General features: G+C 49.6%; 1 protein-coding gene and 1 pseudogene across 3 annotated transcripts; both read left to right on the plus strand.

Moving 5' to 3' along the window:
• Window positions 1-4,228: 4,228 nt before the first annotated feature.
• Window positions 4,229-13,270, plus strand: LOC143388778 (protein phosphatase 1J-like; annotated as a pseudogene).
• A 5,931-nt stretch (window positions 13,271-19,201) lies between these two features.
• On the plus strand, window positions 19,202-21,728 carry LOC143640658 (rho-related GTP-binding protein RhoC-like). 3 transcript variants are annotated; one of them, XM_077108316.1, is made up of 4 exons: window positions 19,202-19,357; window positions 20,258-20,378; window positions 20,643-20,773; window positions 21,609-21,728. In XM_077108316.1, the coding sequence occupies exons 1-4, from the start codon at window positions 19,202-19,204 to the stop codon at window positions 21,726-21,728; spliced, it is 528 nt and encodes a 175-aa protein (XP_076964431.1). The 3 variants fall into 3 exon arrangements, with proteins under 3 accessions (XP_076964431.1, XP_076964432.1, XP_076964433.1); XM_077108317.1 differs by having other exon boundaries at window positions 19,202-19,336; window positions 20,297-20,378; XM_077108318.1 differs by lacking the exons at window positions 20,258-20,378; window positions 20,643-20,773.
• The last annotated feature ends 951 nt before the right edge of the window (window positions 21,729-22,679 follow it).

Genomic DNA, 22,679 nt, shown 5'->3' on the forward strand with positions numbered 1-22,679 from the left:
CCCCTTACCTGTGGCAGTTGGATGCTGTGAGGAAGCAGAGGCCAAGAGGGTCCACAGCCACATCAGGCACAGTGCCAGCAGCCAGTGGCCTGCATTCCAGTTTTGCAGGGCCCTTTCACTCATCGTGTGGAGAGAAGGGCACACTTGGCAGAGCTCCAGGCAGAAGGGGCTCTCCTAGTGCCCAACCCCAGTCGCTTCTCTGTGCTATGCCATCTGGGAGGCAAGGGTGGGTAAGATGCTCACCTTGTCCCCTGGCAGCTCAAAGCCTGGCACAAAGTCACTGTAGGAAGCAATGGATGCCACAGAGAACAGGGGAGCAAGAAGGGAGAACGTGAGGAGGAAGTGACATTTAAAAGGGGTCTTAGAGCTGGACAATGTGGCACACTTGTAATCCCAGCTGCTTGTAATTCTGAGGCAAGAAGATCCAGAGTTCAGAGCCAGCCTCAGCAAAAAGCAAGGCGCTAAGCAACTCAGTGAGACCCTGTCTCTAAATGAAATACAAAATAGGGCTGGGGATGTGGTTCAGTGTTTGAGTGCCCCTGAGTTCAATCCCTGGTATCCCCCAAAAATTAAAAAAAAATGGGCTGTGGTGTGAGAGGAACAATCATGCTAACTCCCATTTTTTTTTTCAGTTCTTAACCCAGGAATGCTCTTGAATTTTTCATGACTATTCCAAAGAGTAGGATAGTTATTACCTATTTTATAGATGAGCAAACGGAAACTCAAAAAGTCTGGACACAACCCAAACAGCCACCAGTGAAGGACTGGCTAAATGCATTGAAGAGAATCTGGGCAGTCTCTTCCAAACAGCTGTGTAAACACAATGGAAAATGCTTTATATAATGATGCATGCAGTGATCTCCAATGATAATCCACAGTTAAGAGGGGGCAGCAACATGTGGGATCATGTGCATAAAATGTATAAAAGAAAGGGATTATTTTTGCTGCTTGAATAGGCATAAACTAGATCTGGAGCCACATGTGGTGGTCTGTACCTGTAAATCTCAGCAATTCTGGAGGCTGAGGCAGGATTGCAAGTTGGAGGTCAGACAGGGCAACTTAGTGAGAGCTTGTCTCAGAATACAATAAAAAAGGGCATGCACTTTGGAGGCCAGATAAGTCTGGCTGAAGATTCCTTAAATGGTGTGTCCTGCAGTGTCCTGTTAGTAGGTTCTATACCAGGCTCTGCATGTCATTGATGTAGGATCCATATTTTAATACTGTTCCTAACATTGCATTTAATAGCAAGATGTCTTTGACTTGATTTTATTCTTTGTAATTCTAGGAACAAGATTTTAGTTTAGCCATTACTGATATTTTTAAAAAAGGGATATGATTTCTTGCACAGCACTTCAAAAGAGAAACAAGCTTCGGTTCTCAATGCTGACCTTTCTTTTTCAGGTACAAGTTTTCTAGCTCAGACAACTGAGAAAAACTATAGACCATTCTTGAGGAATTGGTTACACATTGTTTTTCTATATTGCAGGCAGATTGGGTTGTGATGGTGGTGTGCAGGCAGATACAGGATCTGATAGCCTGGGATGTTCTCTACTAAAATGTTTCTTTGTATCAGAAAGTTTTAGTACAACAAAATAAAGGACAATTTCAGAAATAATAATTAAAAATAAAAAGTGCCAAGGAAGTAGCTGGCAATAGAGTAGCCCTGAGTTCAATCACTAATAACACACACACACACACACACACACACACACACACACACAAAACACCAAACCAAACAAAACCAAACCTCACCAAACAAAAATGTCAAAAAATTAGCTATGGAAAAAACAGGAATAACATTTTTTTGCCATTTAGAAGGAAAAGTGGTTGGCTGAGAAAGAAGATGACTTATTTTTCTACCAATTTCTTTTTTACTCCCTATTTATTTTTTCCTTTTTTGTACCAGGGATTGGACCTAGGGATACTTAACCATTGAGCCACATCCCCTGACCCACCATTTATATCTATTGTTTGTTTGTTTTGAGAAAGGGTCTTGCGAAATTGCTTAAGGCCTCGTTAAATTGCTGAGGATGACCTCGAACTTGCATCTTCCTGCCTCAGGGAGTTGCTGGGATAACAGGTGTGCACCACTATACCCGGCTCTTTTTCATTTTATGAGTTTCAAACCTGGGGAATGTAATGGCCATTTAATTTAAACAATATTTAAATTTAAAAATGAAAAGAAAGCTAATGGAAGTCAGATGATTTGCCAAGGTCAGGCAGCATGGGGGTGGCAGGCGCCAGAACCCAGCAATCTTCCCTATGCCCACCTTGCTTCTGAGCCAAACTCTCTTCCCCTTTCCTTATCCTCCTCCATCCTTGGTGGTTCAAACTCCCAAATCTGTTCCAGAGAGAGGGCTAGAAATGGAGGGAATTCCATCTGGGAAGTAGAGGTACACAAAGGCTGAGAGCTGCCCAGCCAGATCGGGCAAAAGCAGTCTCAGGAGGCATCAGAGTCTCAAGCTCAGGGACAGACCCGGGTCACTACCTCTGTTGCTCACCTAGCCCCTTGGGTCACTGTTGACCTCCCTCAAGTGCCAGCACAATTCTGAGAGTATCAGGGATCAAACAAATGCCAGGACCCAGCTGCTCTCTTAGAATAAAATGCCCGATCTCTGCCCACCCCTCACACTTCATATCTTCAACTGTTTCTTAACTTACCTTTTGTTTGGATCTTTTAGATTCAGTCTGCTCATCTGCTGGTCTCAGACTCACTCCACCTGGACAAGTAGGAAAGATTTCAGTGAGCTGTGAGGTCCAGAGGGAGCCCAGGCCCTGGTCTGGTAGGGTAAAGGAAAGCTTGGGAGAAGGCAAGGGGGTGGGCTGGCTGGAGTCCAGTTCTGAAGCTGTTCTAGGCAGGGGCTGAGTCTCTTCTTCTGGCTTGGGAATGACCCTTACAGAGTCAGTATGAGCTTGGGACCATTGTCAGGCAGGAGTGAAGCAGCGTTGGGAGGAGTCTAAGAATCAGCACTGTCATCTCTCTGATCTTGGAACAGAGCTGAGGATCAGGGGAGGGTTCTAAGCAGAATCTGCCAGATAGATCCCTGCTGGGAGAGACCTCTGGGGAGGATTCCCGAGCCCTGAATCCTCTTTGCCTGTACCACCAATGTCCCATGGCACTTGCTTCCTGGACTTATATACAGCTGGCTTAATTCTGCCACTGTCACCCTCTTTCACCCCACAGAGCTAGAATGGGGGTACAGCAGGTCTCTGAACTTCAGGCCACAGCTCCCCAACACCTTCTCCTAAGTACTTTTTCTTTTTCAGCCTCCTACATAGGCAGAAGTGAAACACAGGATGGTGAGGCCCTGGAAGGAAGAGAACACTGCCTTCTAGCTCCCAGCAACAAGGGTCCTACAAAGGGGGAATGAAGGTGTTCAAAGGAAGTAATGGCAATATCCTGGGGATAGGTAAGCTCCCACCTGTCTGGATGTATCTCTTTCCTGAATTGGTCTCTCCTCTCTCCACCCCTATCAGGAAACCTCATTTCAACTATTAGAAATGCAACTTCTCCCAGGTGAGGGGTGCTGGGGATTGAACCCAGGGCCTCAGGAATGCTAGACAAGGGCTCTACTTCTTAGCTACATGCTCAACCTCTCTCAGGTGATCTTGTTTCTGAGCTTCCAGACCCTTCAGTTCCACTCACCTGGTCTCTCTTATGAACCCCAAGACTCAAAAGATCTGGGGGAGGGGAGAGGATTGGGGATAGAGGAAGCTGCAGAAAGCTCCTGAAAATTTTTCTTCAACTTCTATGCTCTACCTCAGTTTCTCAACCTGTTTCCCCCCTCATCCAACCCATGCTATAGTGAGACTGAGTGAGCAGCCTGCACACCAACAAGAAGTTGAAGACGTGAATCACAAGAAGCTCCAACCTTCCACAACCTACCCTCACCCACCCCCAGTGTCCATTCAGTCCTCCATAATTCTGAGCACTTTCACAGGGATCTACCTGCCCTACAGCAGTGCCCACTGTTTACCTGCTGGCCTGAGGTCCGCACTGCCTCTGAAACTGGGACCAAGACTCAGAAAGCAGACTACTGTCGGGTGCCTCCAGTTTGAATGCAGTCCAGTTCAGGGCTATGTCTGCGTCCCTCACCAAGTTGCTGCACCCCCAGGATGGCGAGGCTCTGGCCAAACCCATATCACCCATGCAGCAGTGATGAGAGCTCTGGGCCTGGCTTCAATCAGTCGGATCCTCTCTGATCCTCTCGCCTGAAGGCCAGGGAGCATGCTGCGGATGCTGCAGTCTAGGCTCAGGTGCCTCCCCACTCCTCCAGCCCTGCGCCAGCACCGCCGCTTCCTTCAGGGCAGTGTGGGGCGCTCGGCCGGGCTGGCGGGCACAAAGGCTCAGGACAGGAGGAGGGAGGGGAGAACCACTGGCCCCTATGGATTTGGTCAGATAGGTAACCCTGAGGAAGTCCTCCAAAACCTGCAGGTCTCCTGACGCCTAGTTCTGTGGCACAGGGGAAGGAGGTGATGCTCAGAGGTGAAGGGAAGCAGCGCGATGGGGGTGGCGGTGGGGTGCTGGAAGTGAGGAGTCATTGCCTGGACCTGCAAGGTGTCTTTGAGCTTTGAAGATTCCAGAACTGCATTGTCCAGTTGGGTAGTCGCTAGCTGCATTTTATTTAAATTTAAATCTAAACTCATTAAAACTTTACTTAGCACTCAAATGATATTTAAAGTGTCCAGTAGCCACAAGAAACTAGGAACAAGTGTATTGGGCAAAGCAGATATAGAACATTCCCATGGTTGCAGAAAGTTGTTCCATGTCCTCCTCCTACTAGGGCTTGATTAAGGGGCCTTCTACTAGAGTTACATCCCTCATCCTTTTTATTTCGAAAGGAGGTCTTTTATGAAGGGGATATATGTGTGTGTGTGTGTGTGTGTGTGTGTGTGTGTGTATATATATGTGTATATATATATACACATACCCCTATGGATGATGGGTGTGAGTCTCAACTTGGGAACCAATTTCTGGGACCCAGTGTCTGCATCAGAGAAAAATTGTAATATAAATTTCCACTGTAGATTTATTTATTTAGGTACTGGAGGTTGGACCTAGGGGTGCTTTACCACTGAGATACATTCCCCAGTCCTTTTTAATTTTTTTTTTTTTATTTTGAGACAGGGTCTCACTAAGTTGCTTAGGGCCTTGTTAAATGGCTGGGGTGGCCTCCAACTTGCCATTTTCCTTCCAAGCCCCTGGGATTATAGGCATGTACCACTATGCCTGGCAATTGTATAATTCTTTGTAAGGTTATATTTTGTATGTGAAAAGTACTAGGAAAATAAAGGGCACAGAGGTTCTGTGAGTTTTTCTCTTCATAGGAGGGACATACCTCTTACTGAAATAGGGCTCTGGGGTTGGGGTAATATGGAAGGAAAAGGCAAGGATGAAGAAATGGTAAGCAAACTATCCCTGAAACACCAAATAATAAAAATAATAGGCCCTGAACCCCTGCATGTGGACTGTGAAAAAGGGGCCTGGCTTGAGGCTCTCCAGTCCCCCTTTATGGCTAGACATTATCAGTCTGAACTAAGGAAAACATCCCACAGATTTGCTTCTTCCCAGCCTGCTACCTTTCTCCTCTCACCTTCTGCCACCTTGATATGGGTAGGGGCAATGACCATGTTACCAGGTCTGGGGCAGTCTGAAGATGGAGGAGGTGTGATGATGTCAGGAATGGGTGGGTAGCTCAGGGAGATGAAATTCTTATGGTCTGGGCAGGCTGGGGTGCTGTTCAACAGCCCACAGATGCTGCCAACTTCCCTGGGGATCATCTGGTACAGAAGCAAGGGGTCTCCAGGCCCTAACTCTTTGGCCTATTTTGCAGCCACTCCATAGATGCTGGAAAGAGCAGGGAATAAGGAGCTGTGTGACAGTGAGAAGTGATAAGTAAACTATCCCAGAAACACTGAATAATAAAAATAGCCAGGAGTCATATTTTTCTTCAGTCTTTGAGCTGGCAGTGATGTTATGTCATTTATCAGAGAGCTGGTTCCCGTTTTTCTAAAACAGGAGAGGAACACCCATAACAAGCAGCAGCGTGTTCTTTATCCCAGTCTTTGCTGCTCTGTGGGGTCTGATGTTTTTTCCCTCTTGTGACTTCATTTGCTCTGGCTTTCTGCCAAAATCTCGGGCATAATTACAGAAAATTCATACACCTGAGTGACTTTTGTAGGCCAGGAAAGCCAACCCTTCTGGGAGCACAGTTTAGCCTGGGGTACAGAGTATGCTATTGTCAGGAAGCACTCAATGGACAGAGCCGAGAGGTAGGGTCCCTATAATGAACTTGATTCTAGTGGCCCATGGCCATGGCTAGCCCAAATTGCATTAGGGCACAGAGACCTTGGCCTCATTTGAACTGTGTGTTGTGTGGGCGTACCTGGGACCTAAAATGATCTATTCCCTGATACCAGGTTTAGGAATAGAGCTCTTTCCAGGTCAGGTCAGTACCACACTCCCCCAGGAGGCAGAAAGCAGAAAGAATAAGCATCCCACCTGGTACTTGGTCTAGTTTCAGTCCTGGAGCAAGTGGGCTTTTAATCCACTCAGGCAGGAGTTTAACCTGGCCTCTGTATCACCCTGGTGAAAGAGAACTTGCCCAGCATTCCAGGATTCCCCAGCCTCTGAGCAAAGAGAGAAAGGCAGAGGAGGAACCTCATCCCTCTAACTGCTGTCATCTTCTTCCTAACTCTCCCTCCCTGATTTAGAGAAATCAACTTGATTCTCAAGTCAGAACCAGGTTTTGGTATCAGGAGACTGATGTGGTTATGAATCTCTCAATGGCCATATGATCTCTTCTGACACGTCATATTAAATGACAGGTACTTCCAGTCCCGTCTCATTTGTAAAATGGGAGTGACAAATTGGTGTATAGAGTGTGCTTTGTAAAAGGCCTACTTCCCAGTAGGTCTTCTATAAATGGTATTTATTTGTTTATTATATTACGTTGTTATTCTTATTAACTGATGAGAAGTCTAAATCTGAGTGTACGGGGAAGGTTCTGAGAAAGTAAGTGGGGTAGGAGTGGCAACCGCTCTCCCACACGTGGAAGTGGCCTTCAGAGATAACAGTAGCGTAAAGAGTCCAGGAATTTACCCCGCCTCTCTGATCCAAGGTGATCAGCTGTGACCTGCATGGTTACCATTGCCTCCACTCTGCACCAGCTGGCTGCTCTCGCTCTCACTCCAGTATCTCCAGAGGTGTTGTCACACCAGCTGTTTCACACCCAGCGGCCCCGAAGCGTCTGTTTCGCTCTGAGGTCATCAGCTTAGTTGCCCTGAAGGCAGCCTGACCACCCTGAACCAGGAGCGGGGAGACCACCTCCACCACCCTCGTCACAATAAGGAAGGTCTAATTGATGTCTCTCCTACAGCACGACTGAAGTAAAATTTCCTTCTCTCAGACCTTTCCCACAACAAACCTTCTCCCTCTGAGAAACTGCTGCAGGACGAAGCCAGAATGAGGTGGAGAAGAGATCGGGAGCCAGTGGGGCGATTTCCTGGGTGGCCTACAGCTAGGGGAAGTTCTACCTGGCACAGCCCCAACCCGGCAGGGAGCCAATGGCCTCAAAGGACCAACAGGGGTAAGCACCGCCCACGCCGAGCCCTAGGGGCAGGGCCTAGGCCGTGGCCAAGAAGCACATTGCTAAACCTGGTGCGCTCGGCAGTGGCGCACCTGGTGAGCTCTAGGGGTGCTTCACCTCCGCGCACCAAATCCCCAGACCTGCCCAGCATGACCTCGGCGCCCCCGGCCACCGCTCCAGAAACGCCCAAGAGCCCTCCAGCCAGGCCAGGGAGCGAAAGCGGGGCATCAGCAAAGACCGTAGAGGCTCCAGCGAGCTTCTCCAGAGCGACCTATCTGCAGCTGAGTCCGGGGGGAAGGGGGGGGGCTGCTACGCACAGAGGACCACGCGGGCCGGGCTGTGCAAAGCCCTCCGGACAGGGGCCGCAGCCTTCCCTGGAGCACTGGCAACACCGAGTGAGCGCCCCCCCTCCCCACCCCCGCACCCAAATCTGGATGGGACTACCACTTCTCCCCAACTCTGCATCCCCGCACCAGGGATGCGCCCCCCCCGCCCCCGTGCTGCGCTTGGAGCCATGAACCCCCCTTTCCCAGGACCTTTGCTATCCTCTGGGCTTCGGGCACCACCCACTCCAGGCCCTCTCTTCAATTGGGTGCAGCCTGAGTCAACTTCCTCAGGACTTTGTAACTCGTTGATCACCCTCATTCTCTCCCCTCAAAACCCCGTTGTCTCCCAGAGCTGGGGGGTGGGGGATGGGGGCCCCTGCCAAAGATGAGTTGGCCAGTTCCTAATGGCGGCTTGGCAGTTTAAAGGCTAAGGGACTGCCGGGTGGAGGCGGTTGTTCAAAAAGGAGCGGAGTTCCTTCTAACCAGGGGATAGTGGTTGGAAAGACTATAAGCAGCTTCCCAGCCCTAGAGCTCCAGTTCCCTGTCCCTCTTACCGTTCCCCTCACCCTCCACACCCAGAAATAGCCTGACACCAGAAGGCCACCGGCTCCCAGGGTGGGGGAGGGGACAGCCCACTGCAGTGGGAGGGTACCCTTTGGACTGCATTCTCCAGGTGGACCTATTGGTGCAGCAGATCAAGGAAATAGACGCCTTGATCAGGACGGCGGGCATGCTCCTATGCTACATGGTTTTTTTAATGTATCTACCAGAAAACCTAACCCTGAGGGAGTTGGGGATACTGAGATTGCTGAGAAAGGTGGCTGGTGGTCTCATGGCCCCAACATCACCTCTTTTAACTTCCTACAAGGGAGAAGTTTGTGGTTAAGTGGCTCCTTCCCAGTCCAGGTGGGCCTATACTCTTACTCTACTTTCAATTCCTCTTTCCGGATCTGGGCTGAAGCACTTCCTCACTGCCAAACAGGCAGAAACTTTTGCTGGGTAGTTTTAGGGTGAGGGTGAGTGGGCCCATCAGTTTTGGATTGCTGGGGACAAAGTACTGGGAGAACTGATTGAGGTTGGAGGTGGAATGAAGGGTCTTGGTGAACAGAGAAGTAAAGCTTCTTACCCTCATCTTGGCTACTCCAGCAGAACCCCTGAGGGAGCCGCTTTTGCCACTTAAGGGGGGATCTGAGGCAGGCAGGTGCTACTGTCTACCTTTCTATGAAGTAGGGCCTGCCACCAAGACAGTAATCCTCATCAGTTCTACCTGCTCCTTTTCTCTCTGGCCTGAATCTCAGGTGGCTGTGACCTTTCTCAGCTTGGCCAGCCGACAGGGGAGGATGTGTATATGTCTAAGGTAGGGGTTATTCCAGGACCTCATCTGGTGTCCAACCTGATGTGGTCACTCTGGCCTGGCAGGGTCATCAATGCTGGAAAGAACCTGCACAATGAGGACCAGGCTTGCTGTGAAGTGGTGTATCTGGAAGGATGGAGGAGTGTTACAGGGGCCCCTAGGGAGCCTAGCTAAAGCCCAGTAAGACCTCACCCCTTCTCTTAGCCTCCAGAGACACAGACACTCATCCTAAGGGATATCAGGCATCTGGTTTTATTTCTGAGACTGCCTCCTAACTCACTACTAGCTTTCTGTGTTTGCCACAGAACCCTTATGTGGCATTGAATCATTAAGTCCTGCCATGTCAGATGATTGTTTACTTTTCTACTTCAAATGTAGATGTTTGTGTATTAGGGATAATTTAATTAATTACTGATGCTGATTTTTGCATCTTTTATCCTCAGAATTTGGCTTTTTTGAGGCTCTCCTTTCTTTTGACACATAGTGTGCCCTGGGTGAATAAGTGAATAAATCTAATTAGCCTGTAATGCCAACCTCTCTGATATTTATTGGATGCCTACAGTCTTTTTCTTTTCCCTATACTATACTATACACACACACACACACACACACACACACACTCACACACACACACACACACACACGCACACACACACACACAGATTTACTCACCTTCAACTTTTCCCCCCACCAGGGACTCTGCTTCTATTATTGGGGCCTGTTTGATGGACATGCCTGTGGTGGAGCTGCAAAATGGCCTCATAGCTCCTGCATCACCACATCCGGGAGCAACTAAAGGACCTAATAGAAATACTTCAAGACCCCTCACCACCTCCCCTCTGCCTCCCATGCACCTCAGGGACCCCAGGTTGCTCTGATTCTACTCACTTGATTGGTCCTCAGTCTTGCCGGTCTTCACAGAAGGAAGTGACTCATGAAAGCCTGGTGGTAGGGGCCATTGAGAATGCCTTCCAGCTCATGGTGAGTGGGAGGCCTGGGCCAAAGGCTGGCTAGGCAGACACTCTGGCCAACTGTGTGACAGTCAGGTGGCCTTAGGGACTGACCCTGAGAACCTACAACATCATTGAGAGCCAGAGCAGAGTTTGGTTCTGAGGGGAGGCAAAAGGGATAGTGTTTCACTATTTTTCAGTTGTGGTCTGGCTGTGCCAGATGATTTCTGCAGATGGGAGTGTGGAGGGTGGCCCAGTGTCTGCAAACTCTTCTTTTACTCTCCTCCCTCTTAACCCTTACTCACTTGGCAGGATGAGCAGATGGCTTGGGAGCGGGAGTGTCATGGCCACCAAGTAGAGGGGGGCTGCTATGCACTGGTTGTGGTGTACCTGCTAGGCAAGGTATATGTGGCCACTGCAGGTGACACCAGGTATGGAGGAGAAGGGCTTTAAAAGTGGCTACAAGGGACCATACTCTCTAGGATGGGTGGATAGAAGAGTGAGGTGGTGGGGTTCAAAGTCAAATATTGGACTTGGCATGGTGGCACATGCCTGTAATCCCAGAAACTCAGGAGGCTGAGGTAGGAGGATCACAAGCTCAAAATCAACCTCAGTACTTTAGTGAGACCCTATATTAAACTGGGTCTCAAAATAAAATCAAAAGGGCTGGGGATGTAGCTCAGTGCTAAAGCTGCCCTGGGTTCAATCCCCAGTACTTTAAAAAAATAAAATATAATATTTAAAGAAACCCCAAAGATTGAAGGAGCTTGGAGGACCATAGATATAAAGAAAGGCCTGATATATCCACAAGGAGAGGAAAGATGGAGTCCTGGATAAGGGGTCCTAAGTGGAAGGCCTTTTCCCTCTGGAATTATCCATGAAGGGGGCTGAGGAGAGCCAGGTCTTTTCTGTCTCTGGGCAGGGCCATCATTGTCTGGAATGGTAAAATCATTCCAATGTTCCGGGAGTTTACCCCGGAGACTGAGCACCAGCGTCTTCAGCTGCTTGTAAGTTGGAACCAAACTTCCTACCCCCATTGTTTACTGGTTCTTGTGCCTCTCTGCACTCTTGTCCCTGAGAATACCCCCCCAACCCTACTCTCTCTCTCTCTCTCACACACACACCACCACCACCACCACCACCACCACCAGCAAACACAGAACACTCCCTACTGGGAGCTTCTTGGGAAGGCGGCTGTGTGGGCTGTTGAGTGCAGGGCTGAGCCCAGGGGATAATGCTACAGGAAGGAGCCTGAGCTGGCTTGGAGCACCCACTGTGGCCCCAGCTGAGGAAGGAAGTAAAATCATAGGTGGGGGAGGGAACAGAAAAGGCCCCTGGGCTCTGGAACTGGACTGCCTGGATACTGAATCCTGGTTTGTTGTTCTCTGCTAATTATGTGACCTTTGGCAATTCCTTAACCTCTGTGTGCAGTTATAGTTCCTAACCCATGGGTTGTTTTGAAGAGTAACTGAGTTAATATGTGTATCAGAATAGTGTGTAGCATGTGGAACTATACTTAAAGGTCTGCTATAATAAATAACATCTAGCCAATACAGTGTGGTGCACCTGTGATTCCTGCAACTCGGGAGCCCGAGGCAGGAAGAGCATAAGTTCAAAGACAGCCTCAAAAAATTAGCAAGACCCTGTCTCAGAATAAAAATTAAAAAGGGCTGGGGATCTAGCTCAGTGGTAAAGCACCCCTCAGTTTAATCCCCATTACTGCAAAAGAAGAGAAAAATAACATAATCTATATATTGTACCAGGGTATGCTGTGAGTGCAACACCCTCTGGCCCTTTGCTCTGTTTGGCCATTCTCAACCCCAGGGCTTCCTGAAACCAGAGCTACTGGGTGGTGAATTCACCCACCTTGAGTTCCCCTGCAGAGCTCAGCCCAAGGAGCCCGGGCAGAGGATGCTGTACTGGGACCAGAACATGACTGGCTGGTAACACTTCCCTCAGAGCTGGGTCGTTCCCATGGCAACCCAACCAGTCCCTCACCAGTAGCAAGATGGAAGCTGAAGGCTGGCCAAAACTGGGAGTTGGGGAATGGGGCCCTTCTAAGGGTTTGTGTGCTTGTGTGCAGCTCCTAGAAGAGAGGGGGCTTTGATGCCTAGGTGATACATCTACTCCCCCCCTCCCCATGGTTACAAAAAGATCGAGCTGGAGGACCTCAGGTTTCCTCTGGTCTGTGGGGAGGGCAAAAAGGTAAACTCCACAGTAGAGGTGGGAGAGGGCAGGAGGACCCACCACAATTTGTCTAGGGAGGTGGAGGTTCTACCTGAGGGTAGGTGTGGGAGGGCTGTGTGGTTTCAGAGAGCCTGGCAGAGGACTAAATAGAAGTCCCCCTCAATGTTTCCCTCAGGCCCGAGTGATGGCCACTATTGGGTTAACCCGGGGATTGGGAGACTACAACCTTAATGTCTGCAGATCCACCCTGCCCATCAAGCCTTTCCTCTCCTTCTTCCCTGAGGTGAGCTGTATGGGGGCCTCCTTAACTATACCTTCCCTCCTCTGTGGGTCTCAAGCTGGCTTTCATTCAGGGTCCTATTATCCCCAAGCTCCCTGTCCACCAAACCCCACACCTCAATCCTCCCTATACTCTTTTCCCACCAGTTTCGAGTGTATAACCTGACACAGTATGAGCACTGCCCAGACGATGTGCTAGTCCTAGGAACAGATGGCCTATGGGATGTCACCAATGATTGTGAGGTAGCTGCCACTGTGGACAGGGTGCTGTTGGTCTATGAACCCAATGACCCCAGTAGGTAGGGGTTCCATGGCATGATGGTAAGGGGATGGCACTGGCAAAGGAAAGGGCAAAGGGAAGCAATGCTTGGTGACCTCATGTGGGCCTCTGTGTCTATTTTTTTATATACATGAATGTGCACATGTGCTCCTGGCAGGTATACAGCTCTGGCCCAAGCTCTGGTCCTGGGGGCCCAGGGCACCCCCTGGGATTGTGGCTGGCATCTCTCTAACAACAAGCTGGGTTCTGGGAATGACATCTCGGTCTTTGTCATCCCTCTGGGAGGGCCGGGCAGTTACTCCTGAGGGGCTCAGTCCATCACTCCCACCACCATCTAGCCTCTCCATGCTTACCCTCTCTCAGCCCAAATTCTGCAGTTGCCTCCCTTTAGTGGCAGTTTAACCAAAAAAGGGATATCTACTAGACCCAGAATTACAGCTCTTGGCAAATAAACCTGGTGGATAAAGGTGTGTGTCTTTATTTGCTTTGATTAGAAACTAAAAGTTAAGGAAAAGTTATGTGCCATGTTGGAAAGGACATCAGAACAACCCAAAAAATGAATTTTTTTCCAGGTTCTTCTTTCTGCCCTCTCCTCTCCTCAATCCACTCACTTGCCCTGAGTGTTCTCAGACACTTCTGTAGCTTCATCCATCTGCTGATGTTTCTTCCATGTTGGGGTCTCTTCCCAAATCTTTCCTGAGCTTTAGATTCAAACATACCAGTCATCTCCCAAACATTTCCATGAAAGCCCACTGGCACTTCACCTCAACACATCTCAATCCACTATTTTCCCCATAGCATGTTTCTTCTCTTACTTCATCTTCTCAAAGGGCATCAGCTTGGCTGCTCAAATTAGAAATCTTGGAGTTGGCAACCCTTTAATTTCCTCTTCATCATGCTAATCAATAACTAATATCATCATGTGCTATATGATGACAATGAACTGCATTTATGATGGTATACAACATATATCCTTGGTGTGTAGTAGGCTATGCCTTCTCAGTTTGTGTAAGTACACTCTATGATGTTTACACAACAATAAAATTGCCTAATGATGCATTTCTTATATCCCCATAATTAAATGATGCATAACTGTATTGTTGAATATATACATTTATGTATCTGTGTGTGTGTGTGTGTGTGTGTGTGTGTGTACCTTTTCCCACATATCTTCACTCCCACTGTCACCTCCTTAGTTTTTCATTATATTAGTTTCCTAACTCTAGCAGCTCCTTGCTGCACCTGAGTAAAATTCACAGTCAACTCCTGGGCATGGCATATAAGGACCTTCATGGTCTATCTCCTGTTTCCTTCTCCAGCCTCATCTTCCGTCACCTTCACTGTCTTCTGGGGAGTTCTCATGACTCTGTAGGCCTGCAGTAGCTTCAACTTGTTATTTAAAATATACACATCAACCTAATTTGAATACTTCATTTGTTCTTCAGGGCTGGGCATCCCACAGCTAATGCATTCTCTCCACCCCCCAACAGCAAATGCCTCCTGTATGGCCACCTGCAAGAGTTGTCCATAGGGAGTGGCAATTAAGAGCAAGGTCTCTACAGTCCATTGGTTTGAATTCTAGGACCAGACCCAACATCAACTCTGCAATCTCTCTGAGCCCTCATTTGTTTTCTCAGTAAAATGGAGATAACACTACTAGGCCATCAGGTTATTATGAGGACTGAAATACTTAACGTACATAGAGTCAGGTTCCATAAGAGTTAGATATCTTGATATTGTCTATATTCCTCATTTAGACTGTAAATTATTTGAAGGCATAAATCAATCTTCAGCACATAGCTCTCACTTCATATGAGTGAACTATTGAGTTGATTAAGAGGCCTGGGGACCAAACTGGTCTTGAACTCAGTTTGCTCATTTACCAAATGTGTTGCCTATACTTCAGATCTTTAAAGTCTGTAAGACTTCTAACATGCATCCATTCGGCAAATATTTCTTGAAAACCGATCATTTGCCACACACTGTGCTAGATGAGGGGAGGGGAAGACAGGAGGAGCACGGTAGCCATCAGAAGACAGCACCAGCATTGTAGTCACACAGGCCTGACTGTATAAATTCTTGCTATCAGAAATCTCAAACATTTGCTAAGCTGCATCTTCAAACCTCAGTTTCCTTACAGGCAAAAGGTTATGGGTATACTTCCTCTGAAAGGATTGTGACAAGTATTTAAAAGGTTGAGTTATGTAGTTCCTAGAATACACAAGTTAATAAAATGTTGATAGATTTTCTCCTTCTTTGCCCACCTCCTCAGTCATTTTTACAAGGAAGATCTACATGTAGGTAAATACGGTATGTAACAAATCATAAGAGGCTAAGTGTCACTAATGGCACAATAATACAATAGGAGTGGGAACTGTATTCTCGGTTGGGGATCCAGAAGCACTTCCAAGAGTACCCTTGGAGAAGTAGGTAGGAATTGGAATCAGGGAAATTCCAGGCAGTGGAAGGAAGGGAATATGAGGCAGAACAGTGATCTTGGTCTGCAGGTCCCAGAAGGTCCTGGAGGACCTTCAGACTAGGAATGAAGTCAGGCTATGCTTGCTCCGCAAGGATTCTAGTGGCAGAGAGTGGTCTTCTGCACACACCACATCCCACTCCATCTCCCGCGTGGGCTCCCGGGTTTCCCTGTCCTGCCTCCCGCGACCGCCCAGGTGGGGCAGGAGCAGGTGCTGTTTGGCCGCGGGAGGGCAGCAGCTGCCCTCCCTGAGGCCACCCCAAGCGCCTCTCAACTTTCCCGACGCCCATCTGCCCCTAGGGGCTGGAAGGCGGGGCAGAGGCCGAGTCCTCCGGGGTCCCACCCACTCCGGTCACCGCCCACTCCTCTGCAGTCCTGGCAGCTCACTGCGACTCTCCTTCCAGCCTCTCCCCCAGCCAGGGACAGGCGCCCCCAATCCTCCAGCCGCAGCCAAGGCGACCTGTGGCCGCCTGGGGCTGGGGCCGGTGATGGGCCAAGGGCTGCCACCGGGCCGACCCTCCCCCTGCTGGCCCGCCCTCCCCGCCCTGGCGCTGAAGGAGGGCGGGGCGGGCCCCGGCCCCTAGGGTCAGTCTCAGACTCCAGCACTGGCCCGCGCACCTGGAGGCGATAGAGCGGAAGGTACTGGGGTCAGGGCAGGGGGAGAAGGGTGTCCCAGTTCCCGGGAGAACACTTTCCTCCTCTCCACTCGCAGGGAGCTCAGGCGGGGTAGGCGAGGGGGCTTTGGCCGGAGTGCGGACCGCGTTCCCTCCCCTTGGAAGGGCTGCGCTGGGGTCAGGCCTGCTGGGCTCCTCCCTGGACTGCAGCGAGGGGCCCCAGGAGCGGCCTGGCAGGGGCTCTCTTTTGCTGAGGTACAGAACAGAGCCCTTTCCCTTCCCTCCGGGCTTCCTTGAGTCTCCTCCGCGGAATAAGGGGGCGGCCTTGATCTCCCTCCCTGGCTAGCCCAGAGGCCCTGGCTAGTCCAGGCTGGATGGCCCAGCGCGGACCTGGCCTGGGCTGCTGGGCATGGGCTGGGAGTTCTCCCAGGCCCAGATGGTGGAATGGCTCTAATAAGGGCACAGTGTGACTCTTGGGGGCTGCCACTGCTCGGTGGAGGTTGGACGACGCTGCCATCGACAGTCCTTGGAGATTGCCTGGGGTAGGGGAGACCCGGAAGGATCCAGCCCGTGTGTGTTAGTGTGTTTGTTCATGTGAGTGTGTGAAGAAATCTACCCTCCACACTCCCCAGCTAGGCTAAAGATTTATTTTAGGGGTGTCGGCTGGGGAGTCCGGGGCACAGAGTTCTCTCAGTTATGGCTTTAAAGTTGAGAAAGAGATGTCACTGAAGAGTGAGTCTTTCCCAAACTTCAGGGGGAGTGAGCCTGGTAGGAGGCCCACTGGATCTTCAGGAAAATCAAGAGAATGAGCTACATATCCACATATCTTGTCTCAGGGGAGGAGCCAGAAGTTCCAGGCTCCTCCATTCCAGTTCCACTTCAGTCTCTGCGTGGGGTTTAGTTGCACCTTTTAGGGTCAGTGGGGCAGTTCCTCTGTGGCAGTCTCTCACAGGGAACTGTTGTTCATGCCCTCTTGCCTTGGGCCTTGTGTCCTGGCCTGGCCCGGACTGCTTGCTCTTCTGACCCAACCAGAGCCTGGAGGGAAAGTCTTCTGAGCTGTGGGTTCCTGGTCACTTAATTCTTGTCCTTGTCCTGAAGTTCTGGCCTCTGCCTCCCACCATCTGGTGCCAGTTGCCTTGCTGGGGGATGGCAGTGGTGCACTCTTGCCTAAGTGACTGGTAGATCAGTAGTGATTGCTCTGTATCCGCACTGCCTGGGTGGGAGTTAACCCAGTCCGTGTTTACACAGCTGAATGAGTTGAACTAATGGGAGTAGGTGGGGGAGTTGGAAGAAATCCTAGAGTCAGTCACCTAGGTAGACAGGGATGTGCTGGCAGGGCACATCTTCCCTGTCATTTGCAGAATCAGGAAGAGCCCCTTTGTGATCTGGAGAGTGGCTCCTATAAATTCTCAGTGACTCATATCCTCTTCCCCCACATCCCAGTTTTCTGAATGTGTAAGTGGAGGAGAGGGAGGGGCCACCTAGCATCCCACTGTAGAAGAGAAACAGCCTGGGGCTGGAGTATCCTGCTTCCCAAAAAGCAGACCAAGGCTATATTGTGTGAAGTGGTGGGATGCAGGAACTAGAAGAGCTCAGCCCAGCATGACAGGATGTGGGACTGAGGAAAACCTAGGTTTGAGGCAGAGATCAGGTTACTTACCATACTCTGTGCTCCCTGCCTAGTTGGTGCAGGCACTGGTCCTCATTTGTCATTTCTTTTGTGGCTCCTCCCAGCCCAGGCTCTAGCTCCCTCGCTCTTCCCAACAGCCTAGATTTCATTTGAGCTCCAGAGCCCACCCTCTCTTTCTCCCTGACTGCAGCGCTGGGGAATCTAGCTGGGTGGAGTTTGGCTTCCCTCCCTGGGGAAGGAGGAAGTGAGGGGAGCTGTGAAGGTGTGATGAACTGCAGGTGTGATTAACTGCTTGTTCATGTGTGTTGGTGACTAGGGACAAATGCTAACACTGGGAAGCTGACTCCTTGCCCTGAGTCACAGGGAGGGGTGGGCAGGGCATAAAAGTGAGCTGGATAGAGGGAGGAAGGGGCTGTTCCAGAGTGGGTAAAGGTGATTCCCTAGTGGATTATTCTGTCGCTCTGCTGTGGTGGATGAGTGACTCCCTATAGTGTAGTCATTGTCCCCTACTGAGGGCAGAGTAACCTAGTGTTGCCACCAGGCCCAGGAGGAAGTGGGGAGGAAGGCAGGCTGCCTGAATGTGAGTTGTGGGCACTGCCTGGACTGAACCTCCTTTGTGTGACTCCAGGCTTTGGGGACCGACCGGGTGGGATGGGTCAGAGAAGCTGCTGGCTGCTGCCTCTGTCTTTTGTCTGGACTTTCCTCCTCCTGCTCTTCTTTACACATCTGAGGTGACATGTAGAAAGGCAGAGACTCTGAAGGCATACATCCCTGCTTTGAGTGCTGTCCTTGACACTCTGATTATCTAACCCTTAGTGTTTTTCCTTGTTGGTCAAAATGGGAAGTGCACCATTCACCTAAAAAGCCACTGGAACCTGAGGGAAATAATTTTTGTCAAAATACCCAACAAAGAGAGGGCACCTGGGGGCTTTATAAATATTCCTTCTCTTACCTATCAGTCACCCAGTAAGTGGTTCTGCTAGTATCTGGTTTTGTACAGGGACTCCTTGTTTGTGACTAGGCAGGCATGACTCAAGCTGAGGGACAATCTGTTCTAGATTACACCTTAGCAATTATTAAACCTTAAATGTATCAAAATCTTGTTACAAATGAAGTCTGTCTCATGACTCCAATATGCAAAGCAGATAAAAGCTGGCTCTTTTGGAGGCATCCCTGAACACCTTGCTGAATGTTTCCCCTCAGTTGAGTGGACAACATTGAAAGTCATGTTTTCTGGTTCCCAAGTGGGTTCTTCCACCTCCCACTGCTATATTTTAACCCATTGGAGAAGACCTGTCCCTGCCCCAGAAATTAGGAATCTTAAACTCTATTTCCTACAGAATTGGTGCTTGGCAAGAATGTGCCGAAACAACCCCCTTTTCTGTTTTCTCTTTCTTTGCCCAGGTTTGTGAAGAGGTTTTGGAGGCCACAGAGCAGTTTCTGGACTACTATTTTTTGTTTGTTTGTTTGTTTTTTCTCCCAAATCCCTAATGCCTCTTGTTTGCCCATCCCAGCCATGGCTGCAATAAAAAAGAAGCTGGTGGCTGTGGGGGATGGAGCCTGTGGAAAGACCTGCCTCCTCATCGTCTTCAGCACAGATCAGTTTCCAGAGGTCTACTTCCCTACTGTCTTTGAGAACTACATTGCAGACATTGAGGTGGACGGCAAGCAGGTAAGGCCAAGAGCCCTTTTCCATCCTGCCTTAGAACCCTGTTCCTGGTCACGTAGTATGTCCTTCCTTACCACCCACTCACATCTTTTTTTTATTTTCCTGTGGGAACAAGTAAAATTTGAGAAATGAAACTGCTCTTTTAGAAAACCTGGATATAGTCACATGTGGTGTTACATGCCCATCATGCCAGCTACTCAGGAGGCTGAAGCAGGAAGATTGATCACAAGTTTGAGGTCAGTGTAGGCAACTTATCCAGACCCTATCTAAAATAAAAAGGGCTGGAGTGTGGCTTATTGGTAGAATACTTGCCTAGCATGTGTGAGGCTCTGAGTTAATACCCAGTACCCAAAGAAAACCTGGATATATTTTTTGGTTCTACCACATACTTACTTTGTAATCAGGGCCAAATCCCTTTGCTTCAGGGTTTAAACTCCCCACCGCCACAAAATGGTGATGATGGCATGACTTACCCCAAAGGAGTGTGAGGATTAAAGTGGTATTCATGATAGCAATTCATTTGAGATCACAAAAGTCAAATACATTTTAGTGATTTTTGTGGGAGAGGGATTACTAGGGGTTGAACCCAGCAGCACTTTGCCACTGAACTACATCCCCAGCCCTTTTTACTTTTTTAAACAAATTGAGACAGCATCTTGTTAAGTTGCCCAGGATGACCTTGAACTTTTTGATTCTTCTGCCTCAGCCTCCCTCATTGCTGGTTTATAGGTATGCACCAGTACATCCAGTTTACATCTTAGATCATTTAAGAAAAACTCATCTGAGTTTGTTGTGACTGTGATTAATATGGTGCCTGGCACACAGAAGGACCAGTGGTTTGAGAGGATCTCTGGGTAGCATGTTGGGGCCCTTGGGGTCAGCTATGCATTGCCCGTTTGTCAGGTGGAGCTGGCTTTGTGGGACACAGCAGGGCAAGAAGACTATGACTGTCTGTGGCCCCTCTCCTATCCTGACACAGATGTCATCCTCATGTGCATCTCCATTTACAGCCGTGACAGCCTGGGTGAGGACTTTGAAGAGAGGAGGTGGAGACCCTTTGGAGTCAGCCATTTCTGAGGCTGTGGGGATGGAGTCACAAGGGCCACTCAGGCCCTGCTGGCTCTTTTGTTGTGGCATCTCCGGTGTTTGGAAGGGCTTGGGGGAGGATACGCTACAAGGGATGGAGTTTTGAGGTATGAAGGAGACCATCAGCCTCAGACTTCTATGGGAAGGAAGACCAGGGCTCACGTGCTAAAGCTGAGGTACCTGTTGGGACATGTCTGTGCAGAAAACGTTCATGAGAAGTGGACTCCGGAGGTGAAGCACTTCTGCCCCAACATGCCCATCATCTTAGTGGGAAATAAGAAGGACTTGAGGCAAGATGAGCATACCAGGAGAGAGCTGGCTAAGATGAAGAAGGTGGGTGGGGCTACGTGATGGGGAACTTTGGGGAGGAAGGTGCCCTCTGAGGGGTTTCAGGCTGGGGCAGAAAGGAGCTCTCTCTCCAGCCAACTGTCCTGTGTTAAGCAGTGATAGTGATATCTACCTCTTTCTTTCCCATGTGTGTGCCCTGCTAAGAACCAGAAGAAACCTCAGTATCAAATCAGATGATCAGAGAATGAAGTGACTTGTCCAAGGTCGCTTAGCATTTTCATTTATTCCAGTTTATTATTCTGTCTTTGGAATTGGGGCTACTAAGATGAATAAGGAAGTCCTTGTCCACAGGGAGACAGGTTATGTTTCACTTGGGGTATGCAGACTGCGCCATCAGGGTACCTGGGGAGGAAGGGCATCATCAATGTCTGAAGAAAGGCTTAGGGCATGAGGGAGCTGGCTTATTCAGGGTCTCACTTAGTGGCCCACTGACCAGAGGAAGAGTTTATTACAGGAAGCTGCCAGGGTATGGAATAGAGACTATCTTGAGAGGATAATTATATAAGGCAGGTATTAAACTGGGACAGCAGGCAGAGGATGGGTTCGAGGGATGATGGAGAAGGTAGGTCATTTAGGAGGTAGCCGACACACATTCAGGCAAATCATATGTGTACCATAGGGTCTGCGACTAGGTGGGAGAGGAGGGGCTAGTCTGGGAACAACTTTGAATGTAAACATGAGGTTTAGATACCTGCCTGGGGCAGCCAGGGCCTGGATGCTTTGTGGGCTCAGGGCTGGAGGAGTTACTATACTTATGGGTGATGAGGTGAGAGGTGCACCTAGCCACCAGCTTCCTCTGACTTATCTTCTGTCTTCTCAGGATCCTGTTCGATCTGAGGAAGGCTGGAATATGGCAAATCATATCAGTGCCTTTGGCTACCTTGAGTGCTCTGCCAAAGCCAAGGAGGGAGTGCTGGAGGTTTTCAAGATGGCCACTTGAGCTGGCCTCCAGGTCTGCAACAATAAGTGCTGGAGGGGCTAGATCATTCTCTAAGATCCCCACGGCTCCGGATGCCCCTTTCCTTCACAGGGGCTTAGGGATCACCCACCCACACTGAGCTCCACCCTTAGGACTCCATGCTGAAGGCTCCTTTTTCCAGTTCCCTCTTGCCCAGGACTGCATCGTTTCCCTAGCCCCCAGAATGGTGGCGGGCCTGCCCTCCCTCCCTGTCCTCTGGGAGCTGGGTCTGTGCCCTGCCTTTCTTGAGCAGTCCCTCAACCTGCTGCCTTGGTCCAGGGGTAGGGCTCTTGCTCCCTTTGGCCTTCCCCAGAGGATGGTCACACACCAGCACTTTATATACTTCTGGCTCAGAGGAGCATTTCTAAGGTTGGTGGATTGGAGTTTCTCCTTTGGGCAGGGGCCTTGTCTCTGACTGCACTTGTTGGGGGGCATGAATAAAGGCCACAGGTTCCAACACATTTGTGGCAGCTTTCTGTTTCCTTTGTTTGGTTCCTATCTTGGCTGCAAGCCCAGAGTACAATCTCTCTCTTCATTTCCAAGTTGCTTGCCAGACTGGCCCCCTGTTGGCAAAGGCATGACTAGGGTGGAAGGGTGGAATCTTAGAGCAGAGATGAGATCATGCCTGGCTCGGTCTGTGAGACAAGTGAGGAGCATGGTCTCTAGCCTGGACTAAACTTAGAAAACGGTGGGTGGCTTCCCTGCCTATTGAGTTTTCTCCCCTGGACATGGAGGCTGTGAGGAGATGTGGCCTTGGACTGGGTGTGACAGTCTCACCCTCTTGCACGTCAGCTTGGGGAGAAAGGAAGCTGGGGCCAAGCTGAGGTGACATGATCAAGAGGCTTTTGCATAGAACAAGATTTTTTTTCAGAGTTTTTCTTCCTCGCCCTTCCCCCATAACAATGCTAACAAGCAGCTTGATGTGTTATTCTT

The sequence above is a fragment of the Callospermophilus lateralis genome, unplaced genomic scaffold (assembly GCF_048772815.1).
Source record: "Callospermophilus lateralis isolate mCalLat2 unplaced genomic scaffold, mCalLat2.hap1 Scaffold_45, whole genome shotgun sequence".
Taxonomy (NCBI): domain Eukaryota; kingdom Metazoa; phylum Chordata; class Mammalia; order Rodentia; family Sciuridae; genus Callospermophilus; species Callospermophilus lateralis.

Coding starts and splice junctions, on each gene's coding strand:
- LOC143640658 (XM_077108316.1), top strand. CDS start 19,202: ATGGCTGCAATAAAAAAGAAGCTGGTGGCTGTGGGGGATGGAGCCTGT. Junction 19,358..20,257: donor TTGAGGTGGACGGCAAGCAG/GTAAGGCCAAGA, acceptor CCCGTTTGTCAG/GTGGAGCTGGCTTTGTGGGA. Junction 20,774..21,608: donor AGCTGGCTAAGATGAAGAAG/GTGGGTGGGGCT, acceptor CTGTCTTCTCAG/GATCCTGTTCGATCTGAGGA.